The 17,689-nt window shown below is 39.8% G+C and overlaps 1 protein-coding gene across 1 annotated transcript in view; it reads right to left on the reverse strand.

Moving 5' to 3' along the window:
- LOC107722494 (fibronectin type III domain-containing protein 3B-like) overlaps positions 1-17,689 on the reverse strand; it is a 162,181-nt gene that overhangs the window by 113,729 nt on the left and 30,763 nt on the right. The window contains exons 2-3 of the mRNA XM_016530860.1: positions 7,605-7,752; positions 5,648-5,723 (exon numbers count right to left, since the gene is read on the reverse strand). Coding sequence (XP_016386346.1) covers positions 5,648-5,723; positions 7,605-7,724 — 196 coding nt within the window. The 5' untranslated portion in view covers positions 7,725-7,752. The remainder of the gene's footprint in view (positions 1-5,647; positions 5,724-7,604; positions 7,753-17,689) is intronic.

Consider the following 17,689-nt stretch of genomic DNA (forward strand, 5'->3'; position numbering starts at 1 on the left):
AATAAATAAATAAATAAAAATTATATATATATATATATATAATTATTATTTGAATATCAATACATTTAATATTTTAAATATTCATATTTATAAATATTAAAATAAAATAAATTGAAAAGAAAATAATTAAATATAAATGATTTAATAATCAGAGGCAATATTGAACTCTTCTTCTGGGTTCCTTCAGAAAGTTATACTTCATCAACACATGCTATTGCACATCACCTGAGTGTCTTCTCCAGCTGACCTATTATCTAACACTAGACCTGTCTCTCAGGCGACGAGGCTCCCAAACATAAATAGAAGACCAGCTGCTTCATGTACATAGAAAAATAAACCCTAAAGGAGGGACTGTAACACACGTTCACCTCTGTAAAACCTCTGCAGGAGACAGGACAGCTGCCTTCAGGGTTACAGTTCAGATTCTGTATTTTATCTGTCCGTCACTCTCCATTTTGTTTCAGCACAGCGCAATTATAAGCACATGGACTGCTGACGTGGAAGATGATTAATCAGTTATTAAATGACTGCAGTTAGTGGAGTAAGCGGGAGTAGCGATTGCTCAGGTGGGATGCGAGTCTTTAGATGTGCTGAGACTGAAATGTAGCAGGGATGTGTATTTTGCAAATTTCTTCTCCTCAAGTACTTGACAGACTCTGTAAATCAACCAAGCACATTGCCGTTACACCTCAGTACTTGAGTCCATTCCTACTCAGTAGAGCCTGTGGCATGAAATGTCTGCCTCTCTGTCTCGGTGCTTTGTAGGAGTACAGAAAGCTGAGAAAGTCACTCACTTCATGCCACAATAGCCATTCATGGGGCTTTTCTAAAGATAGCTAATGACCTTCAGTCAATGTAGATACAGTCCGATGGCAAGGACAAGAACACTTTTGTCCTCTTTCGGTCGGAGAACGCAACACGTCTTCCTTGTTCATTTTTGTTTTTCTTTTTCTGGCCAATATTGACTCCCTTGGGTTCCTGACAAATTCATTCAGCATGTTTAATTTCGATATGCTTTCCGAGGCATAAATGGAATCTTTTTGGTGTGTGTTGTGCAGAAAATCAGATTCAGTGCTTGCTGACTGCAATGCTTTTGCCGTGCATCATTGCTAAATTACGGCGTGCAGATGAGAATAATGTGCTCTCAGCAAAAGCTGTAATTACACCAGAGAAGCCGTTCGCCATGGCTCCTCAGAGCAGAAACAATAAAACACACTAAATTACACAAACATACTCAAGCTGGAGTAAAGAGGACTTGCAGGCTTATTCAACTGTGAAATCATAATTCAACTGCATATCAAACTGCCAAGAAAACACTGCGAAATCAATACATGCTAGTCATTTTATGTTCACATTTATTGAGATGCATTACATCCACAATTTATTTTGACTGTCATTATAAATGTCTACAGTTGTCCCATGTTCAACAATCATAATATACTCTCAGGTTATATATTTGGTGCGCTATCTATTAAAATATATATGAAAATGTCACAACATGGTTTACTTTTAATACACATTTTATTAACAAATTCATTAGTGAATGCAGTTTCACATAAAAACAATGTTTTTCTTTGTGAAACATCAAAACATGAGAATTTTCTACACCTATGAAACAACTTTCCTTTTCTGATGATGTCACCTAGGCCCCACAGCTTATTGGATAATGTTAACCAATAGCAAAATAGCTAACGAGGGATTGTTTTAGCAACTAATCTTCATCCTAGTACCAGTCAATCTGGTCCAATTTGATCAAACCAAGCACCAACCTACTTTTTTTTTCTCACTGAATATCCTGTTCAACTAGGAAATGATACATTAAAGAAGTAAAAATGGGCTGCGAAAGCCATTTCATGTTTTCATGACTTGACAGGAAAAAAATGCTCATAAACACCAAAACAGTTAGTGCCTTATCAAGCAGATACTGAAGAGAGAAGAAAAACAAATGAAAATGGTTCATGTCTGCCCAAAAGCATTAGAGATGAAAATAGCTGGCTGATCAGGCCAGGGCCTTGGGTAAATGACAAACAGGAAGTGCTCACAGATGGCTGGATTGTCCCTTCAAATGGAACCAGTGTGCCTAGTTAACCTCAAAACTTGCTTTACCTGCCCTTCATAAACACCACATCTCTACGCTAGGCTAGTCAAAACACAACTGTGCTCTTTCTCGGCCAGGAAATGCTGGAGATAACGCCTTCACACACTACCTTGACCTCACAACAAAACAAAAAAAAGGGGCGCACACACAGAAACACAAAACAGACAACGAGCAACAGGCTGAACTCAAACAGCAGGACCGCCCTCAGTTTGCAAAAGTGTGGGAAAGCAGCACGAAGCGGCCTTACTGCCGAGAACGGACTGTGGCAGAGGGTTGTTAAGCGGTCCCCTGGAAAAAGAAAAAGGTCACCCTGTTTAAACAAGACAAAGATTACAGTTCAACCTCTTCCACTCTAATTAGCAGTGATAGGAGCGGGCTGGAACTCCAGTAAACAAAGTGCTCAGAGCGCTGTAATGACCTGCCACTCAGCCAAAAAGCTTAAAGACACTAGCGTTTGCAATGCCGACAATGGATCCTGGCAGGCGAAGGGTTAAGATTTGAGTTGGTCAAAAAGTTGAGGCTTAAGATGCTAAAAATAAAGCACAACATTCATCTAAGTGTGTCAAAAATAGAGGTGAGTGGGATCTCCATGTGGGAAGACAGGAAAAAGTGCTGTTTTTGCAATGAAAGATGATGATAAGGGAGGATGGAAAGCGACCAATAAGAGCAGAGAATCCTTAATTATAAAATTCTTAACCAACAGCCTCCTCTTTCTTTCCACTTTTCCACTAGCCTACTTCAATGATTCTAGAGACCTACTGTCAAAAATGAAGTGACTGAGAGACAAACTTTCATATTTAAAGTACCAGTTCACCAAAAAAAAAAATTTTTTTTAAATTCTGTCATCATTTATTCACCCTCATATAATTCTGTATAACACAAAAGTGTTTTCAGCGGGGGCCAATATTGTTGTTGTTTTCTTGAACCACATTAATTTTGGGCCAAAACATTTCTCACAATCTTCTTTCATGCTTTGCAGAAGAAATCCATACAGGTTTGGAGCAACATGAGGTGAGTAAATGATGACAGAATTATAATTTTTGGGTGAACTATCCCTTTAAATTAAACCTTTTGACTCCAAATGCGATCTTGGCCCAAGCATTTTCAAAAAGTTTTCTCTGTGCATTCTGTGTTGCCAGCGGTCCACGGCTAAACAGCGGTTACCTTATATAAAATCCTAAATCTAGGCTTCTGCTCTGAGGTTTGCATAATGACAAAGAAGCCTCTCTGTAAAAAGCAGCTACTTCAGAGCCTATGCTTCAGTCGACACTTCTAATTAAACCCAGTGACCTTTTCTGTAAACACGTGCGTTTGAAATGCCCCTCTCCTCCGTGCACCACACCTTGTTCTCGTTGTTTCGCCGGGTTGCTTTTCCTTGCTGTTTTCAACGCCGCGATGCCATAAGCCGAGCCTTTTCACTAAGCGTTGGATGTGCTTGTGTGCTTCTGTTCAACACAATGGCACGACCTGAAAGGCTTGACCTAAGTACTTCCTTGTTGTTTTTAACCTTACACAGGGAGAGGTTAAAGCCAAGTACAGCCATTAATTACAGCATTGATGCTTTCTTATAGGAGGAACTGGTTTGACAAAAATGCAGCAACAAGGACACTTGGCATGACTCAATCTGACTGAGATTACAATGGATGAAAGTTCATGCATTGATGCCACAAGAAAGAGCTATTGGGAATCACAGGTGAGGACCTAAAGCTGACGAACACACAAAAGGCACATTGTGGCAGCGAGCAGGGCCAGTGCTGTGGCCTGTGGTCTGTTGTTCTATTCTTGTGTCAACACATGTTGCTGCCAAGCCCTACAGAGCCTTGTTTCTGACCCTTATCACAACAGCGTGCCCTTCACAGCCCATCCAGCCGGCTCTTCACCAATCTATGCCTCCACAACCTGAAGATCACTTTTGAGCAGGGAAATCGGTGTTATGCTACGTTAAGTATAAGTGTTTTCTTACATGACTGTGATTTTGCCTGTTTAAATGTCTAAACATCCGGCTTGCCGGTGTCTAAACTTAATCATTAGTGATTATCTTGATTGTATAGGATGATTGTATAAAACCAATAATCACACTTGCCACATTGTGTCAGCATGTCTGAATCTTAAACTCTACAAAAAGAAAGTGACAGTTGATGAGACACTTACAAGAAAATTTGTACACTCTTAATACAGAAAAAACTGTAATATTGTGAAATTATATATAATAACATCTATACATACATACATACATGCATAGATACATCAAAATATGTGTTTTCTATTTGAATTCATTTTCAAATGTACTGTTTTCAGCAGCTATTACCCCAGTCTTCAGTCACATGATCCTTTAGAAATCATACTAATATGCTGATTTGCTGCTCAGGAAAAAAATCTCGGTCCCACTTAATATTAGGTGGCCTTAACTATTATGTACTTTTTTTTACATTTATATTAATCATTTGATACAATGCACGTATTGTGTACATACATGTTTTTCATTATATTTTTAAAAATACCTGCACGTAATTACATCTGTAATTAATTTCTATAATTACAAATGTTGACCCATCCCTTACACCTTAACCCACCCTTAAACCTACCCATAACCTCACCTGTATCCCACCTCAATAGCAGCAAAAGTGTTTTGCAATACAAAATAAACACAATAAGTACATTGAACTTATTTTTTTTGATGTGAGTATATAATAGTTAAGGCCAACTAATATAAAGTGGGACCAAATTCTCATTATTATTGATGTTGAACAGTTGTTGCTTAATATTTTTGTAAAAGCTGTGACATTTTCAATGTTTTTCAGAATTCTTTGATGAATAGAAATGTAAAACAACAGCATTTATTTGAAATGTAACATTTCAAATCTTTTTACTGTCACTTTTGATCATTTTAATGCATCCTTGCTAGATAAAAGTATTACTTAAAACCTCAAACTTTTAAACAGTAGTATATATATATAATAACAAGACAAAAAAGTTTGGATAACACTGCACTAGATAACACTGTGACCAGCTACCATACCATTCACGTCTCCTGTATTAAGAAGAAATTTTACCGCAAATTTCCTTCTTGGATTTTTAGAAGGCAACACATAAGAACATTGAGCAACTTCTCAAACTAATTCTCTCCTCAGAGAGCTGTCCTTATCTGCGCAGCTGTTCAGAGAACCCAACCACAGCCTGTGCAAACAATCCATCTTGTCCATCGTTAATCAGCTACAAAGACATTGAATGTTAAAGGAGAGGGGTAATGAGACAAAGAGGCTTTGTAATCTGCCATTGTACACTCTGCCTTTTATATCCTCCGAAGCATGCCAGTCGTGGCCCTGCACCCGGCCTCTCATCGGTTTACACCAGCTCCAAATCCAATAACACACCAATCATGGTTTCGATTAGCTAGAAAAACACCACGCAAACAGGAACAGAGGGAACAACAGCACCATCCCACACTTCGCAAATCATATACGCAAACTCCAGAAACAAGCTCCTGAGATGGCAGGATTGAGGAACCTGTTGCAAGTTAAACTGCATGAGACAGGAAGCACAACATACCTTGAATGCATTGCAGGGATCCATCCTCTGCTCTGATGGTGAAGGTCTCTCCAGGGTTGACTTGCACGAGGATCACCTGCAAAAACACTGGGAATCAGACAGATGTAATGCCAGAGTTTTGTCCACAAACACAATCCAAGGCAGGAAAAAAGTTGCAAAGCCTTAAAATGCACTAATCCATAACTTTAAAATGAGCCGTGGAACATTAGCGAACTATAGTGACCTCAACTGCCAAGAAAGCAGATATGATGCAACCAGATGTTGTGAAACCAGATGTGAAACCCCCTCGAAACAGTCGGCTCGCCATGCCCTCTTGTGCTCCAGGCTGCTTACCATCATGTTCTCAGCGCATAGGTTGTTGAGAGTGCAAACGTGCCTGTAGATGTGAAAAAGTTGGCCCGCCATGTTGCACGAGCCCTATGTTTCTTTACAGCCCTGATGGTCGTGTGTCAGGCGGACCTCCCATCTCCCCGCTCCAGCCCTGGAGATCTGGGCACCTACTTCCTGCTTCCACACACACATACACTGTCTGCTGCTGCTGCAGTTGCTATGGGAACGGCGGCATGCACTGAAGAGTCAAGCCGGCTTTTCAGAGGAAAACCTTGTGTTCTACCCTCCCTCCTCGTCCAGGCACACACCTAATGCAGATAAAGGACTCACCCAACACATAGACGCGTAACACTGGCAGAATGCAAATGCACACTTCCACATCCTTACGCAAGCATTGCACCTTTGCATACCAGGCTGACATCGAATGCAACAATTAATCAAGAATGCTGGGGATTGACAACTTCGTCAGGTTGTGCGATCTGTTTTTCTTTTCAGTGATGCAGAGAAGCGTGGACCTGGCTGAATCCAAAGCACTTAACCTTTACTATCTACTACAGACGCCCTTTTCCTTATCTCTCAAAGGTCTGATTCTTTTTCCGCCCTGGCCGGAGGAAACACGGCCGGGGCGCTGTATCTGCAGCACCTGGAGAAGAGATCAGAACAGACTGATCTGCTCTGATAGCGCAGATCTACAGAGAGATGTGCAAGGGAAATGTGAAGCATGCCTGAGGGCACGCAGTGCTCCTTGAATGTCTAATGTAAGATGACTACAATGTTCCTCATTGACCAAAATACTGACCTGGATGTTTCTGGCATTGTTTTCCACCAGGAATTAGTGAGCAAGAGCCTATGTCAGTTGAATTTAAGGTAACGGCTGACTTGCAGCCACAAAGCTAGTCAACCTTTCACTTTTAACTCTCAAAGAACTTATTAACTTGTGAACTCTTCCTTCAGCACAGCATGAACCCATAGAAAAATGGTCTTGAACTTCAAATTAACTTTTATTTTTGTTCCCCTTTTTAAAATTTGAAGAGTGTATTTTGTGCACCAAATGGAACAGGAAGTATAAGACTGTCTTTTAACAGGTTTCCTGAACAACTGCATTGGTCAGATAGTCCCAGCCCAAACTCATGCCATTGGTTGAGTCAGCATGTTTATATTAAATCATTCTCAATATGCAAAACTGAAGAACTAGGTTTAATATTGTAATTTTACAGCCAAAAGTCCCTGAAATATTATGTTATACATATTTTGCTGTATCTTTTCTCTAGGAGATTCCTAGAAAAAATTGAAAAAACATTAAATTAACAAATTATTCCATTGATGGCCAAAACATTTAACACTAAAAAATAAAACCCCTGCATATAGTTTTGTAAAAAATGATATTAATTCTTAATTTGTTTCAAAGCTTCCAAAAAAATATTGTGCAATGACCATATAAAAGCTAATTACTTAATGTGGCAATTAGCTTTTATATGGTCTTTCTACATACTTACTTTTTCCATGATTAGAAGGGGATAATCTTTTTAGAGGTCCTTAGCAACAAATTAAAAATTCCTGCTCTTAAGAATATGCAGCATTCAAGGTATACATTATCAATTCATGCACCGCCCAGAGTAACGCTCACCTGTTGCGATCCATCCCCATTAACATTAATCATGTGCGGCATCATGGCCACCTCCCCATTCAATAGTGGTGGCGGCAGGTCCAGCGGAATCTGGTCTGTCATCATCATTGTGACGTACATTCATGGAGAACTTTCCTGGACTGCCTTTCTGTTAGGAGACAGAAAGAAAAAGAAATAGAGGGTGATCAAACAGTAAAAGAATGCTGCAAAATAATGTCATATGATCTTGCAAATGCAACCTCTTTGGGCATCCTGGTTTTGTTCTGTGAGTAAGGTAGACGTGTACATCTATCCGAGATGATTTCACAATCTTTGGTTGCTTTGTGACGTCTGAGTGACTGAGCTAAAGCGTAAATGGATGGAAGATGCAGAGTTGCATCGCGATGACTCAGCAGGCAACTGAAGCCAACCGTAGAGCACAGCAGTGTCATTGTGAGCTGGACAGCCCGAGGGAAGATCTCTTAAATAAGAAGAGTGTGTAACTGATGCAAAAGTGGACTCCCACCCCCCAGAGTTTGAGTTTTGAAACATGTAGGGCGCTCTTGAGTGATTTCACCACAAACAATGCTGATAATGATCTGTCAGTTTAGTGCTGCGTTACTGTGGTCTAGTGGAGGAGAGAGGAAAGAGTTTGGGGAATGAAAAGGTGACGGAGTCATCAATGAAGGGTGAAGTGAAGGAAAAGACACACAATTTCTTCATTTTGGATACAAGGCTACCCATTTGTAACAAACGCACACGCAAACAGTACCACCAATGTAAGAGAAGCATAACATGTGGCAGAGCCCGCAGGACCAGAATGCAGAGAGAGAGAGAGAGGGGAAAAAAACATGGGAGAAAAAAAGAACATTTCTGACTTCATCAGACCCTTGCATATGATTCACCAGAAGGCATACCAAAAAAAAAAAATGCTATGCATCATAAGGACTGAAAATGGAAAAAAAGTTGTGGATAGTTCACCGAAACATGTAGGGCGCTCTTGAGTGATTTCACCACAAACAAACAAGTGCTGCGTGACTGGTCTAGTGGAGGAGAGAGGAAAGAGTTTGGGGAATGAAAAGGTGACGGAGTCATCAATGAAGGGTGAAGTGAAGGAAAAGACACACAATTTCTTCATTTTGGATACAAGTCTACCCATTTGTAACAAACGCACACGCAAACAGTACCACCAATGTAAGAGAAGCATAACATGTGGTAGAGCCCGCAGGACCAGAATGCAGAGAGAGAGAGAGAGGGGAAAAAAACATGGGAGAAAAAAAGAACATTTCTGACTTCATCAGACCCTTGCATATGATTCACCAGAAGGCATACCAAAAAAAAAAAATGCTATGCATCATAAGGACTGAAAATGGAAAAAAAGTTGTGGATAGTTCACCCAAAAAATGAAGACAGAATTGTATCATATTCTCAGCCTTTAAGACTTACTTTCTTTTCTTGAGCACAGAAGATGATCTAATTAATTTTTTTGGTCCACACAATAAAAGTCAATGGGGTCCAATGTTGTTTTGGACTGCACTGACTTTTACTGTATGAACAAAAAAATACACAAAAATAGTTGAAACATTTTCAAAACATCATCATCTGTGTTCCATACAAGAAACAAAGTCATACAGGTTTTACATAAAGTAATGCATACTTTTATTCAGCAAGAAGGATTTTTGTAACATTACAAAAGATTTATATTTCAAATAAATGCTGTTATTTTGGGCTTTCTATTCATCAAAGAATCCAGAAAAACATAGATCACAGTTTACAAAAAATATTAAAGGGGTCCTATTATGCTCTTTTACAAAGTCTTAATTTAGTTTTTGGGGTGTATTGGAATACAAAGCAGAGGTTTTCATACTTGATTGTTCCAAAAACACATTATGTTTCACATATTCTACATGACTGCAGCACCTCTCTTCCCAGTCTGTCTCAAACACACTGTTCAGTCCCTTTTTTGATGAAACCCCTCTTTCTGAAATACGAAATGTGTTCTGATTGGTTAGCTGGCCCAGTGGGTTGTGATTGGGGAACCGCTTGGAGCTTGTTCCAGAAATGTCACGCAGCTTAACATAACTGCGACGTGGCGACAACACGCTACTTCTTCTTCTCCTTCTCTAGCACAACGATTATTTAAACGAGCGACATTGTGACACCACCATATCCGGAAGAAGTGCAATCATTTCTGAAGGATCATGTGAGACTGGAGTAATGGCTGCTGAAAACTCAGCTTTGCCATGACAGGAATAAATTACATTTTTGAATATATTAAACTAAAAAACAGTTATTTTAAACTACAATAATGTTCAACAACATTACACATTTTTCTGTATTTTAGATCAAACAAATGCAGCTTGGTGAGAAACCCACTTTCTCACAGTAGTAGTGTCTATTTATATTAAAAATAAAAGCATGGGAAAATGACTCCAAAGCCCTAACAATCCCTAGCCTCAGCAAAAACCAATAAAAATGTCCTTTGGAAAACAGAGCACATCATGTCCCATTTTACCCTACATTCTGTTCTTTCCATTGATGTTAAATGGTTAGTTTTGTGTGATTTACATAAGCAGAGACATAAATCTGCAAGTTATTTGGCAGCAGTTGGTTTACTTCAAAAGATAGGTGCAAACCTATGGGCTTACATTTCTGCCACAATTCTGCGCGCGAAAGATCATATTTTGAGCGCACAAAAGTGCATTTTGCACGCGCGCGATCTGAGTTTGTGGAGAAAATGTTCGTTTCGCAAAGAAAAAAAGTCTTTCGAGCGCACGGAAATCAATTTTGCATTTAAAATACGTTTTTGGATGTGTGCAGACCTTCTCTTTTGCGCGTGCAAAGTTTCAGGCGACAGGTTAAAGTGCTGGGCGGTTAGGCTGAGATTAGTTCAGTTGAGCGGCCCATGCTGAGCTGCTTTGATGCCAGGATCCCTCCTGCTTCAGCAGCTAATGGGGCCTATGCTAAGCCTCGGCCTCTCACCCACCAAAAGCTATAATTAGGATTTCCATTGAAACTGAAGCCTGCATTTATTTTAGGATTTGTACAACTTACAGTGGAAACTTACAATGAGATGGATATGGGTTGTGATAGCTTAAAGTGTTAGTTCACCCAAATATGAAAATTAGCCCATAAATTACTCATCCTCAAGGCATCCAAGGTGTATATGACTTTCTTCTTTCAGACGAATCCAGTCGGAGTTATATTTAAAAGCTGTGTTTACAGAAATGCTGGCCTAATATGTCACACACTTTGTAGCCTTTTTATCTCTTTGTTTGAAATATCTTATTGTTCTCCGGCTGGTGTGTCCATGGATTTCCATTGTGAAGGCTGTTCTGCCAGTAAAATCCTTGAGGTTTCCTCTTCTTCGAAAGAATTTCTGATTAATAAGGTGTCTATTCCAAAAGATGATAAAATGTTAAATTGAAAAATTCCTTCAAGGATAGGCCGCAACAATCGGCCGCTTGTTCGCCGAGGCTGAGGGAAGTGGTGGGGTGAGAGACAGCCTTGTGTGAAGGGGCCAGGCTTGCTGCTGGAAGCGAAAACTGAGGACTGCCTCTCGAATCTAACAGAGGATGTAAAAGACGATAATTCACTGAGGTGTCACCTCATCTGCTAGCTGGGGCCAAAGAGGCCCAGCTGAGCTATAAACCCAGAACCCTGAGTCTGTGAAACCTTTCCATTCAGCATCTGACATCTGACCTTTACCTTAGCACTGCTCTTCACATACCTAGAGGCCATTGTACATCCCCGAGAACCGTTGTACATCCAAAAATAAAATAAAACAAAACAAAATAAAAAGCAGTGTGGCAAAAAGACTAGAATCAGAGTAACAAATACAATAAATGACTAGAACTACAGTGACAAAAATAAAATATAACAATGAAATAAATTATCCATCTACCACTACTACTGTATGTATGTATGCATACAGTCTCTAGAGCAGAATAAACAGACACAAGAGTCTCATGATTGGATGCATCATGTTCATTACCTCATTTTCACAGTAATTTCAGTAAAATGTTTGCAGCACTCATTTTCTTGTGCTGTCTGCCACACAGGTTTGCATGCAATGACACACACAACTCACACAGCTCATGCGTTGGGCTGACGGCACAGCACCACAAGGAAAGCAAACTGTTATTTTAGGAGACTGGTGGGCCCCATTATCCTTTCACTTGTCCTTTTCTCCTTCTACTGCTCCTCCTCCACCTTCCCCTTCTCTGAAGTATTTTTCAAAAAAACAAAAACACCCTTAAATAAATTAATAAAACCAGCTGGTCAAAACCAGAGTAGTTCTAACAAACCCTAATGAACTTGAGAAACAAGGGTTGATTGAATCCATAAGCATGTAGGTTTAATCTGCTTCCTCCGCAGCTTTTACAACACATAGTTCTCTAATTGGCATTTAGATTAAAGGTAGATGAAAACAGGCCGAGTATGCCTTGGGAGATCATAGCATGAGATTTGAGCATACCTTTCATGCTTATAATGTCGGGTTACTCAAATTAACCCCCTTGTATCTTGCAGGGATCAACATTAGCAGAGATAATGTAAGGAAAATGAGACAACTCACAAAAAAAGACGACATAAGAAAGAAAGTCCCACTTTTTCAGTTAAAAGAGCCAATCGTCTGTCTGATAGAGGCATCTCTCGTTTTATTTAGCCTAGAAGACACATGTGCATTTGCCGGGTGAGCCTGAAATATAGATAATTTATACTGATGAAGATCTATTATCAGCACCATGTTGGTTATATCAGATGTTACAGTGAATTATTTTTAGTTAGAGAATCTTTAAAAAATACGTAGTGTACATATATGTTAATATCTGTGATTTATTTGCCACAACACTCTTAAAAATAAAGGTGCTTAAAAGGTTCTTCACAGCGATGCCATAGAAGAACCATTTTTGGTTCCACAAAGTACCATTCAGTCAAAGGTTCTTTAAAGAACCATCTCTTTCTTACCTTTTTATAACCTGAAGAACCTTCTTTCGCAAAAAAGAACCTTTTGTGAAACAGAAGGTTCTTCAGATGTTAAAGGTTCTTTATGGAACCATTTAGACAAAAAAGGTTCTTCTATGGCATCATGAAGCACCTTTATTTTTAAGTGTGAACATGAAAACTAACAGCTTAGCAGTTTCAATCAGTACATTTGTGATATGCCAGGTGTTAAGATTCTATTGTGGATTTGAAATAGGTAACAGAAATCTTGACAGCTTTTGAAATTTTAATCTAGCTCAATTCAAGTAGATACTAGCTGTACTTGCCTAATATCTAGATAGCTGCCTGTTGCCAACGTGGCTCCCGAGTGAACTGAATTTGACATTGAAGTCACAATGAAATGAAAGTAGCAACAAATCTTTTCTTCCATATTGTGATGTAAATCTGAGTGTAACAGATTATCCAAGTAGAAAAATGTACAGCAGTGACTGACTTTTTACGAATTGTTGATTGAATATTGAGATGTGGATGCTGGATGTAAAAATGGAAGCAGATGAATGTGAGTTTCCATGGGCTGAGCTCACATGGGGACTAATTGATTGGAAAAGACCTGCATACATGACTAGAAAGTTTGCCATTTTGCTATTTAACCTCATAATGTTTAGAAATGAAGCATTTCTTATTATGAACGATTCATCGAAGTACATATGTATGTAGAAAACAGATTGTGTGGAGCTTCATTTTATGCAAACTTTAAAGTGTGTGTGGATTTGTGGTTGTGAGAAGGTTTGTGCTTTGAGGGAGGAGAGGAATCTTCTAGCCGAGGGCAACTTGAAATGTTGGTGGTCCACAACTCCGTTCCCACCAGCATCAAAAGCCACAAGCGGGATATAAATGTTTAATTTTTTCCTTGTTTGGAATGCTACACTGTTCATTTCTTCCTCCTCAAAAATTCAAAAAGAGTCCTCAGTAAGGTGTGTGTAACAGCTTAGCGCTGTTGCTAAGGCCTTCACTGGACTGTTGTGTTGTGTTTTGCCGTGTCTACCTATGGCTTTCCTTCCCTGTGGTGCAAAGACTAGTTCTCCAGATTTTGTGCTGAACTGCACAGGTCTTGGGAAATACAAAAGAAAAGGCGTTTCTGAATGAACGCACAAGGGATTTTTGAATGACGTGCCGTGCTTTGACTAACCGGAGATGAATATCACTGTCTCCCATTGAAAACAAAACACACTGAGCCACTTCCTGTTCTACAGCCTGCTCGTTGCAATATTTAACACTGTGCAGGACAATAAGGGAAGTACAGTACAGGCATTCATACATATGCACTCACACACTCCCCTTAGCCAATTTACATGGTGGGTGATTTGCCATAGCGCCTCAGTCCAGATCTTGCACGGCATAAACAATTTTCTTTTTTTAAATTGGTCATGCACACCCTGACTTTCCGGTTTCCTGTCAGCCTGGAGGAAAGGGCCAGCTGTGGGTCATGATTGCACAACCACACTAACACAACTCATCTGGAGCCTAATAAAATAGTTAGATGCTTTCATGAACAACTCACAAACTTAATTCATGTACCATGTTTTTGCCAAGACGACGCATCCAAATGTTATCCCGGGACAATAACAACTCACTAACACCCTCATCACATGACATGAGATGTGGGCTAGCCACATCCACAACATTCCTCTCCCACAGCACGACACGAGCACAGACATCAAGACAAATGGTGAAAGTTCCAGATGGCATCAATGGAACGCAATGTTCTGCAGCTATGCTGCGGTTTGGAGCTTCAGGAACACGCCACAGGTGACAAAGACGTCCTCTGCAACTTTCGAGGGTCAAGGTTTTATGCAACACAGCTGTCTGTCTGTGGCCTTAGTAAGGCTGTAACAAAGCAAAAGATTTGTGGGCTGCAAGACTGAGCAAATATGGCAGCTCCCACTTTTATTTATGCATAAATATCACACAGACTAATTCAATCCTGGGCAGTCTGGGCAGCGAGGCGTGCAGTACAGCCAGTCTCTGTCTGCTTGTCTCTCTCACTCTTGTCCAGCACCTCCTGTCACATGCCAGCCAGTTTCCGCAGTCTAGATGGACACAAAAAAAGGAACAAAAGAGAGAACAAACGGTAACGGGTCAGACAGACAGCATGCCACAAACTGTTCTCGCCTTGTCCAGCACAATGACACTGACCCTTTGGAAACTCAGACGCTGCATCTAAGTTCCTGTATTTTCAGAGTCTGTAGTGGTGAATTTGAGGAGGAACTTGCTTCTCGATAGTTGAGGAAAAGAATTCAATAGGTATGCAGGTGTGATTGATACATTCTTGTGACACCTGTGTTCCACATCTCCTTTTGGACAAGTTATGGCTTTGCATTCAAATGGTAGTTCAAGCATCCTTTTTGGGAAAAAAACTCCCATCATCCCACTTTTCTCAGAAAAACAGACTCTTTGTTGTGAACCACAGGACTTCTCCATTGCCAGGAGTTGGCTGACAGACTCCCCCAAAATTATAGCTATTGACAGAGAGGCACGAGAACTCTTTGAAGTGCATTGATGCTTTTGAAAGTCCTTCCCATCCATCGGTGGGAGTCCTTTAACCTTGCAATGGTCTTGTACAAATACACAGAGCAGTAGCACAGGGGCTCCACAGGAATAGGATCTCTTTCCCCCTTAATGCTCTACTCTTCAGCCTTGAAGTATAGGGACTAGTCTGTGCAACAAGTTATGCCACCTGTAGAAGTTCTCAGATGACTCAATTGTGGTGACTGTTGGGTAAGGATGGGCTGAAGGTAGAGTAAATGGGATTGATTTGTAGAAAATCACCACCAAATCAACATGGCAACAAAGATCAAGGAAGTGGTGATATAACAAGATCCTGCCTGGCCATACCACAAATTTAGTCATCAAATGTGAACCACAAATTAGGTCATCAAATTCTTCTCTGATGTTTAGTTGCAGATAAACCTGAAAACTGTGAGAGTAAAGTGGAATATACAGGTGTGATCAATAGCCATGTTTCAACTCAAGTTGCCACTATGGATCTTTCATGAAGTGTAATAAATTACAACAGGCTCTGACAAAATTCATTGACATCTCATTCACTTACTAATAGGCATTTTAAATAAACCGCAGTGAATTTCCTGAAGAAACTGGTCAGTGAAAGCGGTGTGCTGCACTGGGACTCTGGGCCGGCTGCAACAAACCCCTCAAGCTATGAAGACCCTTAGTTATTATTTTAAGTGAATTATCACTAAGAGTTTTCTTAACTAAAAGAGTTTTTGGCAACCAACTGCTGGGAGTCAGGGATGCTAGCAGGCTGAAAACGCTCATCAAAAAGCATGTTCTGTCATTGGGTCTGACCGAGATTCTCTCGAGGGTGTGGGTGAGATGAGGAAATAATGAACAATGTCTGTCATCCCCTCATACTTTGCATGCTTGTTGAAAAGCACATTCAGCAACACAGGATGATTCAACCATGCTGTAATAGGCAGAGCTACAGATGGTCATTCTGTTCACAGGCAGGAGAACTTAGACTCCTCTGCCTAAAACTGCCTTTGTATATTTGACATACTATAAGCATATGGGAAAAATACATATTCAGTGCACTGTATATTCTGTTTCAGTGCATTAGCCATTTTTCTTTTAAAAAGATTTACATTTTTTCATTCAAAACCTGAATAACTTTCTACAGAAGAACACAAGAGAAGATATATTGAGGAATGTTTAACCATTTTTTTCCCACAATGAAAGTCAGTGGAGTCCAAAACAACAATAGATGCCACTGACTTTAATTGTATAGACAAAAAAAAAAAGAGTAAATAAAGAGTTTAAGTTTTCAAAGAGTAAATATGTCATTTTTTCGTATAGCAAAGGATATAATTATTCACTTGGTTACCTGCTGAATCCTGCTGATTCAAATGCATTGATCTTGAAATATGACTTCTCAATTATACATAAAAAAAAAGTAGGGGAAAAAAATGCAACTTGAAGTGGGGTACAATATTTTGATTTATCTATCAAACCAAAAACCAGCAAATCAAAACTATTGTGTTAACTAAAAGATCCACAACCCTAGTATAACGATAAGTATAATACACATATACAACTTCCACAATCCAACTTTTATAGTTCATGTGGAGAAAACAGAACAATCTTAATTACGGAATCTTATTCGACACTTAGGAGTGTTAAAAAAGCTCTTGTGATGGTTGTGATGGTGGTTTGTGGTGGCTGCAGCCAGTACAGACTCAGATTAGGGCAAATCTTAACACGCAGAGCAGAAATGTGAGAGGGCCGTAGGCACGGAAACTTGGGTTGTTTTGTTAATTTCAGCGCTATGGTAAACAGAGCCAAAATGGCCTCTTATTTACACTATTGTGTCTCTATTCTTCTGTTAAACTGCCCGCAAGATAAGACCCAAACCCAGCTTACAAGAAAACCAGAGCACCTCAACAACACACCACAAAGAGGTCTGACTAGATGGAGAACCCAACACCGTACACCATCAACCAATAACCCAACAGTGTGCATCCAAAGGAGGAGGAGAGGAAAATGAGAACAGATAGAAACAAGAAGGGGGAAAAAAATAAAATGAGCCACGGGGAGACATGAGCTCTACCTGTAGGTATGCGCCCAGCTGGCTGCAGATAGGAGCGTTTGCCAGGGCTGTCAGATATCTGCTTATTAGTTCTGTTTAAACACAGACTGCACAAAGCCACGTCAGACCCGCAGCCTCAGAGAACGCCAATTACACTTTCAGACACACACACAGGCAATTAATAAGATCCTCAGTAGCTGTCTGGCTCCTGCAGGCAGAAGCAACCGCAGGGAGAGAAGACAGAAGGTAGAACGGAGAAGAACGCTGATGTTGCAAAGCGACAGGAAAGATGGAAGACAGTGACAAAGCTTCACATTTACCAAAAAAGTACCGTGGTAATACTGCTGTTTTATTGAATCTGCACCAGCTAGAAGTGGGAATAAGCTGGGACCTGCCAATACAACTGCAATACTATGTTTGTGTGAATTGTTCTATTAAATATGTTAGCAATCTATTTTACACAAAATTATAAATGTATTTAATTGAACAGTACACACAAACATAGTATTGCAGTTGTATTGGAAGGGATATATATATATATATATATATATATATATAT

This window comes from Sinocyclocheilus rhinocerous, unplaced genomic scaffold (assembly GCF_001515625.1).
Source record: "Sinocyclocheilus rhinocerous isolate Xijiao unplaced genomic scaffold, SAMN03320098_v1.1 scaffold541, whole genome shotgun sequence".
Taxonomy (NCBI): Eukaryota; Metazoa; Chordata; class Actinopteri; order Cypriniformes; family Cyprinidae; genus Sinocyclocheilus; species Sinocyclocheilus rhinocerous.